The sequence below is a fragment of the Trichosurus vulpecula genome, chromosome 5 (genome assembly GCF_011100635.1).
Source record: "Trichosurus vulpecula isolate mTriVul1 chromosome 5, mTriVul1.pri, whole genome shotgun sequence".
NCBI classification, from domain to species: Eukaryota; Metazoa; Chordata; class Mammalia; order Diprotodontia; family Phalangeridae; genus Trichosurus; species Trichosurus vulpecula.
This window is the reverse complement of record NC_050577.1, coordinates 14,254,999-14,271,125: the sequence shown is the minus strand read 5'-3', so window position 1 is coordinate 14,271,125 and position 16,127 is coordinate 14,254,999. Positions and strand designations below refer to the sequence as shown.

The 16,127-nt window shown below is 41.9% G+C and overlaps 1 protein-coding gene across 1 annotated transcript in view; it reads right to left on the bottom strand.

Moving 5' to 3' along the window:
* The window catches only part of DNAH11 (dynein axonemal heavy chain 11), a 311,018-nt gene that overhangs the window by 199,706 nt on the left and 95,185 nt on the right, over positions 1 to 16,127 (bottom strand). Inside the window, exons 24-28 of the mRNA XM_036759767.1 lie at positions 15,069 to 15,191; positions 10,490 to 10,612; positions 9,928 to 10,152; positions 8,112 to 8,203; positions 6,230 to 6,356 (exon numbers count right to left, since the gene is read on the bottom strand). Coding sequence (XP_036615662.1) covers positions 6,230 to 6,356; positions 8,112 to 8,203; positions 9,928 to 10,152; positions 10,490 to 10,612; positions 15,069 to 15,191 — 690 coding nt within the window. The remainder of the gene's footprint in view (positions 1 to 6,229; positions 6,357 to 8,111; positions 8,204 to 9,927; positions 10,153 to 10,489; positions 10,613 to 15,068; positions 15,192 to 16,127) is intronic.

The following is a 16,127-nucleotide window of genomic DNA, read 5'->3' as shown; positions in this document are numbered from 1 at the left end:
CATTCCTGTGCTCAAAGTCCTTTGACTTCTTATCACCTCTAAAATCAAATATATAGCCCTTGGTGTGGCATTCAATGCTCTTCACAACCCAGCCCCGGCTTATCTTTCCAGCCTTATTGCACATTTCTCCCCTTCACACACTCTATACTCCAGCTCAACTGGTCTTATTGTTTCTTATCCATGAAACTCCTTCTCCATGCCTGAAACACGCACCCTCCTCAGCCCTAATTCTTAGAATCTCAAGTTTCCTTCAAATCTTGACTCAGAGGCCACCTTCTTCATGAAGCTTCCTGACCCTTCCCCAGCTGCACCAATTATGTGCACAGTTCTATATGTGCATTTGCTTCTCTCCCTCTGCAGAATGAAAGCTCCCTGAAGGCAGGGACCACTTCACTTCGGTCTTTGTGTTTAGCACATACGTGTCTGACTATTGATTGACTGAACCCCAGAATCCAGTCCTTTGCCTTGTGTAGAATAAGTACTTAATCAGCGTTGATATGGTATGTCACTTTTTTCCAGGTCAGTGGAATCATTTCAAGAACCAACAAAAGTTGGAAATGAACACCTAACCTCTGAGGTTTATGAGTTTGAGCCACAGTATGGTGACTCTAGTCCCTGATCTATCCAGAATTCAATACACACTCTAACTCTGCCTCAGGGCTTTGCCACCAGCCTTCCATTCTGGTGCTGACCCCCTGGCATTGTCTAAGCAACAACAGTAATGATAGTCCAGCCCCCTGCCTCTAGGCTGGTGAATATCAAAGCCCACTAGCTTATCTATTCTCTACTTAAAGGATGGAGGTCTCCACCTGTACTGGGTATCTCCTCACATTTCTTGCTTACTGTTGTACATAAAAAGCACACTTCTATGATTTAGCAACGAGAATCTGCTAAAATAATACCTTTCACAAGGCTTTATACTGATCTAAGACCAGCTCTCTGGGACCTTCTTCTTCCTGGACCCTACTATGTCTGGGCAGAAGTATACATTCACGCTTAATTCCCATGAGATGAGGAGAGACAATGCCCTTTTTTTAAAAATTTTATTCTGCAAGGGTGACAGCCTTCACCCTGGCTTTTTCTTGAAACATCATGGAAATGTAAAACATAGTTTCCTGGAAACATGAGAGAAGACTAACTCCTAAGATCCTAGCTCTAGACTAGACAGGACCTCAAAGGTCAGCTACTCCAATTTCCCCCATTTTATAGGGTAGAAAACAGCATTAGAGAGAGGAAATGATTTGCCTATGGTCATCTGATTGACAGAACCTTCTAACTCCACCTCTAATGCTCTTTTCACTATGCCTGCCCTCCAGGGGATAAGATTATTTATGGGGGTGGGTAAACTGAGGCAGAAGAGAAGTCTGTCTCATGTGACCAGACTACTCTGAAAATGCCAAACCAACACTAACAGACTGTCCTTGAGAGGAAGGCCATTTTTGGGCTTCAGCTTTGGAGGTTTTTTCTAGTCTAGTCACTGTCAGCAGAGAAGAGGGGGAGGAAATCACTTTAGGAAATCTGGTGAAAGTTTGAGTAAGTTTGAAAAGGATGAGTATTTAAGACTCTGGCTTTCTTTAAATTTGAGTTGATCTGCTGTGTCCTAGTCTCTGCCTGAGAGACCCCATCCTCCCATATCTCTGTACATGGTCCCCTCTGGGCTTCCTGACACAAAGAACTCTCTCCAATGATCAGATAATTCATTGTCACGCTAACTCGGCCATTGGGAGCACACTGTTCTGTGGTTTGTGGGTAATGTAGTGCACAGGGCTTGGCTAATATTCCAGTGCAGAGCTGCCATATAAATGAGACTTTAACCATCACACAAACTAAGGATTGTCGATTTGGGGAAGGAATGAGAGTGATGAGTCCCCTAACAGTCCTAGGACCGCGGCTAGCAGCTCAGTCAGGGTAGGAATGCATTGCTCTTTACTCTCTCACCCTGACTCACTCACTCAGCTGATTCTTGCCATGTTCAGCCTTTTAGAAAGCTTTGGAGGGAACTGGCAGATTTTTCATCTTAATAATAGCTAATATTTATCTAGTGCTTACTATGTGCCAGGCACTGTATTAAGCAATTTGGAATCATTATCTCATTTAATCCTCACAACAACTGCAGGAGGTAGAGGCTATTATTATCCCATTTTACAGATGAGGAAACTGAGATGAATGGAAATTAAGTGACTTTGCCCCCTCCTTTAGTTTTTTCCTTCTCTAATGGGTTTTTCTTCCTCTTATTGGCTAGCGTGGAGGTATCTTCTTTTTCTTAGTTCTAACTGTTTAATAAACCGTTTCAAAAATATTCTAGCAGGGAGGGCTCAATGCTGAGGAGGGTTAGGGGGAGGGGAAGAGTACTGTGTGGAACTGACAGATTAAAATAAAAGACATCAGATAGGACACAGCTCATGTTCATAAAACCTCAATTAGCAACTCAGACCCATTTCAAAGAATCCTCAATTGAGAGCTGGCTGAGACCAAGAGTTCATCACCTTTTTGGCACCGTGGACCCCTTTGGCAGGGGGGTCAACCCTATAGACACCTTCTCAGAACAAGGTTTTAATGTATAAAATACGTAGGGTCACAAAGGAAACCAATTATATCAAAATACAATTATCAAAATTTTTTTTAAAAAGCAAGTTCACAGACCTTAGGTTGAAGAAGCCTTGATTAAGGCCAACCCCTACTTTACAGGTGAGGAAACTGAGGCCAAAGAGAAATAAGTAACTTGCCTAAGTTTCATTAGGATGAGGAATATCATGGCTGTTATTTTCATCAAGCATTCAGCAGGTTTCCAAAAGAATGTGTTTTTTTAATGACATCCCATTCCCAGAGCTCACAAGAACTCAGGGCATCCATCTATCACCAAGGTGGCCTCTGGGACCTGCATCTTTTGTCCACCTGTAGATACGGCAGTGAGCTATTTACATCTGGGGAAATTAACATTTCCAAAATGCAAGTCCGTTCAGCAATCTGCTCTGGCACCCACATCTGCTCCCTCAACAATCTGCTCTGGCACCCACATCTGCTCCCTCGGAAAACGGGAAAGGAAGTGTAATTAACACGCCTCCCATCAATTACATCCTCAGGGCTGACCCCCCTGCAGCACCCATGAACTCTAATTATCCGTCTGTCCCAGGAATAAGGCACGCTCGTTCAGCACCAAAGACGGTCAGAGCTTGGAGGGACCTTAAAAAGGATAAACATGATGCCACTGAGGGGCAGCAGGATCTGCAAAAATCCATGACTGAGAAACAGAATTCATCTTCCTTCGCAAAACCTGCCCACTTTCCTCAGTTCTATATTCTTGCTGAGGACACCATTGTCCTTCCAGGGGCTCAGGTTCTTGACTTTGGAATCCTACTTTCCCTTCTGCACCTCATAGAACAATCTACATCCTCCTAAATTAATCTTTCTAAAGCACAGGGTTGACTATGTTACTCTCCTGCTCAAGAAGCTACCAGAGCTCCCTATAGTCTCTAGGATAGAATACAAAACTCCTCTGCTTGGCACTCAAAGACTTTCACAATCTGGCTCCGACTTACTTTTCCAGTCATCTCCCATGACTTTTCTTCTTCCACTCTACATCCTAGCACCACTGGCCTATGCACTACAATCTATTTCCCACCTCCATGCCTCTGCCTAGCCTCTTCTCTCCTCATTTAGCTTGTGGAATCCCTAGTTTCTTTTGAATACCAGCTCAGGAGTTAGCTCCTAGAGGATTACCCCTGGCTGTTAGTGTTCCCTTAACCACCTCCACCTCACCCCTGACAAAATTATTGCAGACTAATTCAGTCCTACATTGCATATACTTATTTGTGCATGTGTTGTTTTCCCCAGTGGAACGTAAGCTCCTTGAGGGCAGGACTGTTTGGTTCCCCTCTTCTTTTTGTCTCTAGCACAATAAAGCACATAGTAGGCACATAGCAAATGGTTATTGAATTAAATCCAATTTTATAGATCAATTAAAAATTAATCACCCAGCTAGTTAGGGACAGAAGGGCTCCAGACTCAGGCCGTTTCTCTACAACTGGATTTCTTCCTGAAATATCCTTCCTCTTACGCTATGCTGCCTACCCCTTTAAAAAGTCTAACTGTTGAAACTGGATCAGAAAACCTCCAAGGACCCTCCTGTTTCTAGTTTTATCATCTATAAAACGGAATCAGGAAGACCTGAATTCAAATCCAGTCTCAGACACCAGTTCTGTGACCCTGGTCAAGTCAGTTAATCTCTCTTAGCTTCAATGTCCTCATCTGTAAGATGGGACTGATAATAGCACTTCCTCCTCCCATAAAATAATATCAGTGATGTGCTCTGCGAGTGTTAAGGTGCTAGCTATTATCGTTGCTCTGACACTTGAGGTTCCTTTCACCTCTGAATTCAGGAAACGAAAAGGTCTCTTTCTTTGTTGGGGGTGGGGACTGAGGGCAGGGATCAAGGACTGAAAGGGTCTCGGTCACTGAAATCATACTAGGCCGGTCCAGAAAGTCACCAATTTCATCCTGATTTCTTTGATGACTAAGGCAAAGCAGGCCTGCCCTCCCCCTTCCACTGTTGAAGACTTGGGGTTGCAGAATTCTGAGCTGGAAGGAATTTCCAAGCTCCCCTGGCTCTCACTGAACAGATGAGAAGCCCAAGGTCACAGAGACAGGAGACCACCGAGGTCCTCTGACTCCAAATTCAGCTTTGTTTCCACCAGACCACACAGCCTTGATTTGCAGCCCAGGGATTAGCTGGAATGAGGTGGCTGCTGCCCCTTCTCCACTGTCCTCCAGGACCTGGATGGAGTTCAGCCTCCCTGAGTGAGGGTGAGAGGCCTTCATTTGCCCTAAGACTCAGAGATTCAAAATTTCTATCTCCTGAAGTACAGGTGTGACCTCAGCACTCCTCTGCTCAAGAACCTTCCATAGTTCCCTACAGCCAAGAGGATAATACACAATCTCCTCCATTTGGCATGAAAACCCTTCACCATCAGACTCCAGCCCCGATATGTGCACTGCATTCTAATCAAAGCAGCCTTTCTTCATCTGTAGTTCTCACCCCTCCACAGCTTTAAACTGACAGTGGCCATACTGAAAGGGTCCTGGTCCTTTCGTTGGCCACTTAAAATCCTTAGATCCCTTCAGGGATCGGCTCAAGCATGGCCTCCAGTATGAGGCTTTTCCTGACCATCCCCCTAATTATTGTGTACTTTGTAAACATAGCTAACTTATTTTGATATATACATATATGCATAAACATACACATGTGTATATGAATATATACATGTATATATGCATATGTGACTCATATGTAATCATACCCAGAGGTAGGTATGTATGTATATTTGGCTGCTAGGTGGCACCATAGTACACAGAGCACTGGGCCTGGAGTCAGGAAGACTCATCTTCCAGAGTTCAAATCCAGCCTCAGACACTTACAAGCTGGGTTACCCTGGGCAAGTCACTTAACCCTGTTTGCCTCTGTTTCTCTGTCTGTAAAATGGGCCAGAGAAGAAAATGGCAAACCAGTCCAGTATCTCTGTCAAAAAGACTCCAAATGAGTCATAATCAGACATGGCTGAAAATGACTAAACAAAGAACAAAATTATAAATATATACCTCTATGTGTCTATATATGTACAAGTGCGTATATACTCATATGTAGATGCATGCACATGTGTGAATTATATTTAATTATCCATGTAATGTGTTGTTTCTTGCCAACCAGACATAAGGCTCTTGAAGGGAACCATTGGTTTATTCATTCCCATCTTGGCATCTCCAGTGCCCAGTATAATGCCAAGCACATAAGAGGCACTTAATAAATGCCTATTGACTGGATGGGAGGCAGGGTCATGTGTACAATGGAGAGAGCACCTGATTTGAACTGAGTTTGAATCCTGGCTCTCTCACCTTACCTACATGACCTGGGAAAGGTCACACAGTTTCCTCATCTATAAAATGAGGGGGTTGGATCAGATGATCTGAGTTTTCTTGGAAATCTGTTCTTCAGGGAACAGGAGAGTGACTGGGCCAGGGTCACCCAGCTAGGACGTGTTGGAGGCAGGTCACAAACCCTCCATGACTTGGCACCGTACCACGCTGGTGCTCAGTGACAGTTCGTGGATTCTCGCTCTTTTCAGCGAGGCCGGTGCCCTGCGGGAGCCGGCAGGGCAGACCAAAGCCCTACCCCTGCAGAGGGTCCCATCACAGGGAGCCCAGTCCCAGCAAGGCGAGGCAAGGGAGACATTACCCTCTTTGGCTGGTTTCCGTTGGAGAGAATGTCAAGCAAATGAGCAGAGGAGACAAAGTAGAACCGAGGAAAAGCCAGACGCTTGGTCTCCAGATATTCGGCCAGAGCTTTTTCACAAAGAACAAGCCTGAGAAACGGAAGAGAAATGATACACTGGGTCTGGGCCATGGGCATATTCTTAATCCCAGGACCATCCTTTCCTGGCCCATCCTCCCTCTCCCACCATCTTCTTGGAGAGGGATTCTTAGCCTGGACAGCTCATGTCTCTACAAAGGGACAACCAAAGCCAATGGATGCCTGCCTGCAACTTAGAGTCTCAGGGAACAGCTGCCCAGGATTCCACAGCCAGTCTACGTCAAAGGGAGGGCTGGAACACAGGCAGGGGTGTGCTAGTAAATGTTTTAACAACCAGATCTCCTAAAAATGTACAACTGACACATTTCCAAAGTTTAATCTGCATCATTAATATTTTCTCCATCATGTCCTTAAATCTATGGAATCAACCAAAAAAATAAAAATAAACTAAGCCTTGATTTGAAGTTTCCCAGGAATAAAATGCTCACACTGGAAATTTAACAATCAGCTCTTGCTGGCTGGTACCAGCACCCTGAACCAAAATTTTGCTGACCCCAAGGCTGGTTTATCTACTCTGCCACGCTCTGTCTATGTTGTTATTATTACTAAACCATAATTCATAGTGATATTATTGAAGGCAGTTTCTCCAGAGAGACCATTAGGTTGCTCTCCGGGCTTTCTCCAGAGTACCAAGGGCCATAACAAGGTCCCAGGTGCTCTGGGGAAATCACAGTGATGAGCCCACTATCTGAACAGTTTTCCACTGTTTCTGCCTCCCCCATTCATTTTATTTGGAAGCTGTCTCAGCAGAAACCAAGCATGGTGTCAAGGCTGGAGAGCCAAAAGACTGAGATTCAAGCCCCACCTCAGACACACCAGGGCTCCAGGTAGGCTAAGAGTATAATCAGGTGTGGATCTGCACTGATTAGAGAAGTGAAATCCCAGCTGCAGATCTGTCTCCTTCCCTTGGCCCCTTCCCACCCATCTTCTCCAACCTATAATAGGCAGTGGAGAAGAATGCACAGCATTCCATCATCTCAGAGCTGACAGGGGCCATCTCGTCCATCCTGAGACCCCTAGAAAGTGGTCATCAGTTTTTGTCTCTGAACATCCAACACCCTAAGGGGCCCCAAATTAACATTTGTGTGTTAACTGATTGGTCTCCTGGGAGAGGCTATCCCCAGCCTGCCTCCAGGGCTGCTCACTGTCCTTCAGAGAGTTCAATCCTTGGTAGTTTCAGAAGGAGGAATTCACTTTGATTTTGTTTGATTCATACTTAAGTTCTTTTAAATGGGCCCTGTAACATTATAGACATCACCCTGGAGAGGCCAGGGCGCTAGCCTCAGAGTCCAGAAGTGTCTGGAAGGCCCAAGTTGGAGTCACACCTCCGACGCAGAGAAGCAGTTTGAGCACACAACCAAAGTCACCTAGCCTCTTTGAGTCTCAGCGTCACCACCTGTAAAATCTGGGTAGCTGGGTAGCTTGGTGGCACAAATCATAGAGCGCTGGGCCTGGAGTCAGGAAGATCTAAATTTAAATCTAGCCTCAAACCTTGACTAGCTATGTGACCCTAGCCAAGTCACTTGACCTATGTTTCAGTTTCCTCTTCCGTAAAATGATAAGAGCTCTGAGGATTGTTGTGAGGGTTGAAAAAGATAACGCAAGTAAACACCTAGTAAACCTTAAAGTGCTATGAGTTTCACTGTGGAATTGGCCTCAGGGGTTGGTGCAAGGCTGAGGCTCAGATGAGGCACAAGATGAGTGACACAGGAGGGCTACTATTTCCACATCATCCATTCAGCCTCACCTGTCTTGCAGATCCTTCAGTTTTTCATACAGATTGGGTTGACCTGTTGCTTCTAAGACATTTTTAGTCTTTGCAGTGTCAAACATTAATTCCTGCATGGAAGAATACAAATCAGTCATCGGCTTCAGGATTTTCTCCAAGCCTTCTCCTTTCTCTGCCAGGCCCCAAGCTGTGTGTGTCCCTAGTGCCTAGAGAACACTCCCTCCCAACTTCTACTTCAGAGCATCCCTCAGCTCCAGCCCCCACCCCCTACCTTTTGCCTTTCCTGATATCCCCAGCTAGTCAAGCCCTCCCTTCCAAATGTCTCTTGGGTCTATTTTTTACATTGTTGTCACTCGTTTCAGTCATGTCTGACTCTCCATGTCTCCTTTGGGGGTTTTCTTTGCAAAGATACTGGAATGGGTTGCCATTTCCTTCTCTAGCTCATTTTTCAGATGAGGAAACTGAGGCAGAATTAAGTGACTTGCCCAGGGTCACACAGCTAGTATATGAGGTCAAATTTGAACTCAGGTTCTCTTGACTATAGGCCTGGCACTCTATCCACTGCACCATCTAGCCATCCATCTTGTACATGCTTTATATACCCTTGGCATCTCCTCTGATTGAACATAAGCTACTTGAGGGCAGGGATGACTTCACTTTTATCCTTGTATTCCCAGTGGCCAGCACAGTGCTTGACACATAATTGGTATTAAATTAGCATATGCCAATTGAGAGAGTTCGCAGATCTCATAAGGAACCAGGATAGATGCTTTCTCCCTGAAGAAATCCTTTAGGTATCAACACCATTCCTGGTAGTACCCAACATCACCATTGCTTCCACCCAATTAACCAAAAAAGGAAGGGAATCAAGAACCAGTCTTCAGAGGCTGCCTAATACACATCACAGTGGTAAATGGGGCATAGATACACAGCACAGAAAAAAATTGGCCACATTTTGCTCTGCTTCAAGATGGGAGAAATAAATGGTCCAAGGGGGAGATGAAGGCAGAAAAAATTCTAGCTCCCAACTTGGTGATGGCCGAGGACACAGGCCCATTGTTCTTTCAGTCAGGGCTTTCTTTAAAAGAAAAACCTAATTGCTATTACAGTCTTCCAGGAAGGTTCTCTCATGATGCATTTCTGTGGTGTGGCAGTGGCCGCAGACCTTGAGAGGGGTAGCAAAAGAGTTCAGGCTACTGGAATGACTTATACTGTGTCTTTGGCATCTCAGGACCAGCCTTGCTAAGTTCAGAGAGGTTTGCCACTGGACTGGCTGCTGAGCAATGAATTTTTTCAGTCCAAGGAATCTCCAAAGACCATCATGGAATGATGCCCAGGGCACAGAGGGGTTGGGTTTAAATTCTGCCTCTGATGTTTACTCCCTTGTGTGACCTTGGGCAACTCACAACTTCCTCAAGTGTCAGTTTTCTTCTCTATAAGGAGGGTTGGCTAGCTGACCTCTGATGTCCTTTCCAGCCCCTTACCAGCCCACCTAGCTTTAAGCAAGGCATTTTACCTCTTCAGATCTCATTTTCCTCATCCATAAAATGTGGAAGTTGGACTCTGAGGTCCCGCTCAGTTCTAGTTCTATGATCCTATAACACTGCGATCCTGTATCTGTTGTTGACCACCCATATAGCTTTGGGGAAAATCACTCAAGCTGTCTCTAGGTCTCAATTTCCTCATCCACAAAATGAATGTTGGATTGGGATTTGAGGTCCCTTCCATCTCTTCTACTTTTGCGTTAGTTAAGAGATGAGTCACAGTGAAGAAGCCTTGTCTACTCATCTCTATTCACATTCTTTGAAAACATTTGATGACATCCTCGTGCTACCTTAAAGTCAGCATCGATGCCATCAAATCTTCTTGCATCTTCACTGAGCTGGATTCGGATGTCCTCAGAGCCTATAAAGATGCTCTCCAAATGAGACCAGGTCCGTTGGACCTCCATCCAAAGGAAGATGATGGCGTCGGTTGCATTTAACTTCTTTTGCCAACTTGATGCTTGCTCGATGAAATATTCCACGTACTTGCTTTGTAGGATCGTCTGCAACTGAACCTAAAAGGAGGGCATGCAATTAAAAGCAACAAACGAGATTATAATTAAGTGCAAGTCACTCAGCACACATTTAAAAGTCTCTTGCTGTAATGAACAATGCAAGTAAATCTCTCCCTCGTGTAAATGCGTCAGTGGTAAATAGGACCATGTGGCTCTGCAGCTGTTGGAAAAATACATAGGAGATGAGATTGCCCTGACTTGGGACCAGAAATGTTCACTGAATTCTGGGGAAATCTACGTTCTTGTTCAATCTGGAGCCCAAAAAGACTATCAAATATCCATTTAAAAAGAATACTGCTTCTATATAGGGAGAAGGGGTGTGGGAAAGGCATCTTACTTGATTATGTTCTAGGGTCTCAAAAAGTTGTTCATCAGATTTTAGTAAAGGGATGCCTGTCCGGTAGTGGTCTTCATATGAAAACTCCATTGTGGCCCAGGTATAGCCGATCTCAGTAAGAATCTGTTTAGAAACAGGACGAATTAGATGATTTAGTATTATATGAAATAGACTTCATTGTAAAAGCATTTTACTAATTCCAAAGAATATCCAGGTTATATATGATTACTCCCATTTCATGGATCATGATACTGAGGTGTGAAGAAGCCAATGAGGTCTAGCAGAGACTGAGAACAGAGCTCATTCTCAAGGCACCAGGCTTCTGACTCTCAGAGCTAGGATAAGCTTTGCTTCTTTAAAACTTATAAAAAGTATATCATCATCCCATCTGCAAAGAGTGATAACTTAGTTTCTTCTTTGCCTATTCTAATTTCTTCAATTTCTTTTTCTTCTCTTTTTGCTAAAGCTAACATTTCTAGTACCATACTGAATAAGAGTGGTGATAATGGACATCCTTGTTTCACTCCTGATATTGTTGGAAATGCATCTAGCTTATTTCCATTACATATAATGCGTACTGATGGTTTTAGGTAGATGCTATTTATTTTGAGGAAGGATCCATTTATTCCTATACTCTCCAGTGTTTTCAATAGGAATGGGTGTTGTATTTTGTCAAAGGCTTTTTCTGCATCTATTGAGAAAATCATATGGTTTCTGTTAGTTTTGTTGTTGATATGATCAATTATGCTGATAGTTTTTCTAACACTGAACCAGCTTTGCATTCCTGGTAAAAATTTTACCTATCAAAGTGTTTTATTCTCGTGATAAGTTGCTGTAGCCTTTTTGCTAGTATTTTATTTAAAATTTTTGCATCTATATTCATTAGGGAAATTGGTCTATAATTTTCTTTCTCTGTTTTGGCTCTTCCTGGTTTAGGTATCAGTACCATATTTGTATCATAAAAAGAATTTGGTAGGACTCCTTCTTCACCAATTTTCCCAAAAAAGTCTATATAGTATTGGAATTAATTGTCCTTTAAACGTTTGATAGAATTCACTTGTAAATCTATCTGGCCCTGGAGATTTTTTCCTAGGGAGTTCTTTGGTGGCTTGTTCAATTTCTTTTTCTGAGATGTGGTTATTTAAGTATTTTACTTCCTCTTCTGTTAATCTGGGCAATTTATTTTTTGTAAATATTCGTCCATTTCACTAAAATTGTCAAATTTATGGGCATGCAATTGGGTAAAATAATTCTTGATAATTGTTTTAATTTCCTCTTCGTTGGAGGTGAATTCACCCTATTCATTGTTGATACTGGTAATTTAGTTTTCCTCTTTTTTAAAAATCAAATTAACCAAAGGTTTATCAATTTCATTGGTTTTTTTTCATAAAACCAGCTCTAACTTTTATTTATTAGTTCAATAGTTTTCTTAATTTCAATTTTATTAATTTCTCCTTTGGTTTTCAATATTTCTGATGTGGTATTTACTTGGGGATTTTCAGTTTGTTCTTTGTCTAGCTTTTTCAGTTGCATGCCCAATTCATTGATCTCCTCTCTATTTTATTCATGTAAGCATTCAGAGATATAAAACTTCCCCTAAGACCCCACATTCACTGCATCCCATAAGTTTTGGTATGTTGTCTCACTATTGTCATTCTCTTGAATGAAGTTATTGATTGTTCCTATGATTTGTTGTTTGACCCACTCATTCTTGAGAATTAGATTATTTAGTTTCCAATTAATTTTTAGTCTATCTTTCCATGGCCCTTTATTACATATAATTTTAGTTGCATCATGATCTGAAAAGGATGCATTTAATATTTCTGCCTTTCTGCACTGGATTGTGAGGTTTTATGCCCTAGTACATGGTCAATTTTTGTGTATGTGCCATGTACTGCTGAGAAAAAAGTATATTCCATTCTATCCCCATTCAATTTTCTGCAGAGGTCTATGATATACTTAGAGATCCTAGAGAATCAAGTAAAAAAACTACTTGAAATGATAAAGAACTTCAGCAAAGTTGCAGGATATAAAATAAACCCACATAAATCATCTGCCTTTCTATATATTACTAACAAAGCCCAACAGCAAGAGATAGAGAAATTCCACTTAAAGTTACTGCAGACATTATAAAATATTTGGGAGTCTGCCTGCCAAAACAAGCCCAGGGACTATATGAACACAATTACAAAATACTTTTCACACAAAGTCAGATCTAAATAATTGGGAAAATATCAGTGGCTCATAGGTAGGCCGAGCTAATAACAAAATCACAATTCTACTTCAATTAATTTACTTATTCAGTGCCATACCAAACTACCAAAAATTATTTTATAGAGCTAGAAAAATAATATCAAAATTCATCTGGAAGAACAAAAGTTCTAGAATATCAAGGGATTAATGAAAAGAAATACTAGGGAAGGTGGTCTAGCCATACCAGATCTTAAGTTGTATTATATGGTAGCTATCATCAAAACCACTTGGTACTGGCTAAGAAACAGAGAAGTAGATCAGTGGAATAGGTTAGGTACACAAGCTACAGTAGTCAATCACTATAGCAATCTACTGTTTGAAAAACCCAAAGACCCCAGCTTCTGGGATAAGAACTCACTGTTTGACAAAAACTGCTGGCAAAACTGGAAAATACTATGGCAGAAACAGGGCATAGACCAACATCTGACACCGTATACCAGAATAAAGTCCAAATGATCTAGGTATAAAGGCTGATACTATAAACAAATTAGGGGAGCGAGGAATAGGTTATCTGTCAGATTTATGAGGAATGGAGGAATTTATGACCAAACAAGAGATAGAGAACATTATGAAATGCAAAATGGATAACTTTGATTACATTAAATTGAAAAGTTTTTGCACAAAGCCAATTCAACCAAGTTTGGGAGGGAAGCAGAAAAATGGGAAAGAATTTTTACAACTAGTGTTTCTGAGAAAGAACTCATTTCTAAAATATATAGAGAACTGAGTCAAATTTACAAGAATACAAGTTATTCCCCAATTGATAAATAGCCAAAGGATATGAATGGGCAGTTTTCAGAGGAAGCTACCTATAGTCATATGAAAAAATGCTCTAAATCACTATTGATTAGAGGGATGCAAATCAAAACAACTCTGAGGTACCACATCACACCTATCAGATTGGCTAACATGACAAAACAGGGACATTATAAATGCTGGAGAAAATGTGGGAAAATTGGAACACTAATTCATTGTTGGTGGAGCTGTGAGCTGATCCAACCATTCTGGAGAGGAATTTGGAACTATGCCCAAATGGCTACAAAAATGTGCATACCCTTTGACCCAGGAATAGCACTTCTAGGGCTGTATCCCAAAGAGATCATAAAAACGGGTAAAGGTCTCACATGCACAAGAATGTTTAGAGAAGCTCTTTTTGCAGTGGCCAAGAACTGTAAATTGGGGGATGCCCATCAATTGGGGGATGGCTGAACAAGTTGTGGGTACATGAATGTAATGGAATACTATTGCGCTACAAGAAATGATGAGCAGGCAGACTGTGGGAAAACCTGGAAAGACTTATATGAACTGCTGCTGCTGAGTGAAGGGAGCAGAACCAGGAGAACATTGTATACAGCAACAGCCACACTGTGTGAGGACTGATTTTGATAGACTTAACCCTTCTCAGCAATGCAAGGACCTAAAACTTTTCCAAAGGACTCATGATGGAAAATGCCATCCACATCCAGAGAAAGGACTATGGAGTCAGAATGCAGAGTGAAGCAGACTCTTTTCTCTTTTGTTTTGTTTCTCATGGTTTCTTCCATTTATTATGATTCTTCTATGCAACATGACTAACGTGAAAAGGTGTTTAATAGGAATGTATATATAGAGCACATATCAGATTGCATGCTGTCTTGGGAAGGGAGGGAAGAGAGGAGGGGGAGAAAATTTAAAACTTATGGAAATGAATGTTGAAAACTGAAAATAAATAAATTAAATATTAAAAAAAAAAACTTATAAAAAGTGCCAGGAGAGGTAGGTGGTACAATATATTACACCTGTTTTACAAATGAAGATACTGAGGCTCAGAGAACTTATGTGACTTGTCGAAGATAACACACACGTACAGTCATGTTAAACACATTTCTACATTAGTCATATTGTGAAAGAAGAATCAGAACCAAAGGGGAAAACCATGAGAAATAAAAAACCAAAAAACAAAATGAAAATCATCTGCTTCAATCTGCATTCAGACTCCATATCTTTTTCTCTGGATGTGGATAGCATTTTCCATTATGAGTCTCTTGGAATTGTCTAGGATGGTTGTACTGCTCACAAGAGCTAAGTCTATCATAGCTGATCATTTCACAATGTTGCTGTTACTGTGCACAATGTTCTCCTGGTTTTGCTCACTTCACTCAGCATCAGTTCATGTAAATCTTTCCAGGCTTTTCTGAAATCTGCCTGGTCATCCTTTCTTATAGAACAATAGCAATCCAGTGCATTTTCTGCCATTCCACAGGCACCTTTCCCTGAGTAGGCATTGTTTTTGCTTCAGAAATAAGCCAACACTAAGAATATGAGGACCAAAAGCAGAAAATCCTACCTTTTCAGTCCCCAGCTCCTTCACAGCTTTGTCCACAATACTTTGGACTTCATCTTCCACTTTATGCAGCTGTAGTCCCAATAAGTCTGCCAAAACTGTGCCCTCATTGATTGAGAACTTAACCTAGTGAAAAGAAGAAACAAACAAGAAAAATCTAAAACCCACACATATAGTTTTAAATGTAGCTTAAGAGCTAAGAGGCATCTCTCAACCAACAAGTCGAGGAATGCATAGTTGTCAAAATATACAAATCATCAACAACCATATAAAAATGGTCCAATTGAACACTCAATCAAACCACTTATTAAGTAGCTGCTATGTGCCAGGCACTGTGGGCGACATGAAGAAGGCAAAAAACAAGGTCTCTGCCCTCAAGGAGCTCACATTTAATGAGGGAGATGATGAAAGTGTACAGTATAGTGTAGATGGAAGATCATCTTAGTGGGAAGGCACTAGCAGCTAGAGGGCCTGGGGAAGACCCCTGTAGAAGGTGAGATTTGAACTGAGTCTTGAAGGAAGTTTAAGAAGCTAAGAGGAGGAGAAGAAGGGGAGCATTACAGGAATGGGGAATGGTCAGTCACTGACTATGTCATTGACAAGCTTTTACCATGTGCCAAGCAGAAGGCCCCAGAGTTGATGGATGGAATATGGGGTGTAAGGAAAAGCAAGAAGACCAGAAGAGGGGACCACAGTGGGTAGAAGAGTATTAGAAGCCTGGAAATGGAAGAAGGGACCACCTCACTAAAAAGAGAAATGCATATTTAAACGACTCTGAGGCTTTGCCTCATGCCCATTGAATTAGCAGGGTCAACAAAGATGGAACTAGTCAATGCTGGTGAGGCTGTGGAAAGGCAGTGCCTGGTACACAGATGCAGATGTCTAATAAAATGCCTGTTGACTGAGTGATTCAAGGCAGGCATTCAAGTACACTAGTGATGGAGCTGTGAATTTGTCCAACCTTTCCTAAAAAACAATTTTGGATTGTGTGACAAAAGCTCTTAGCTACACTCATGTGTATGCACACATATGTATAGCAACATATACAACATGCACACATGT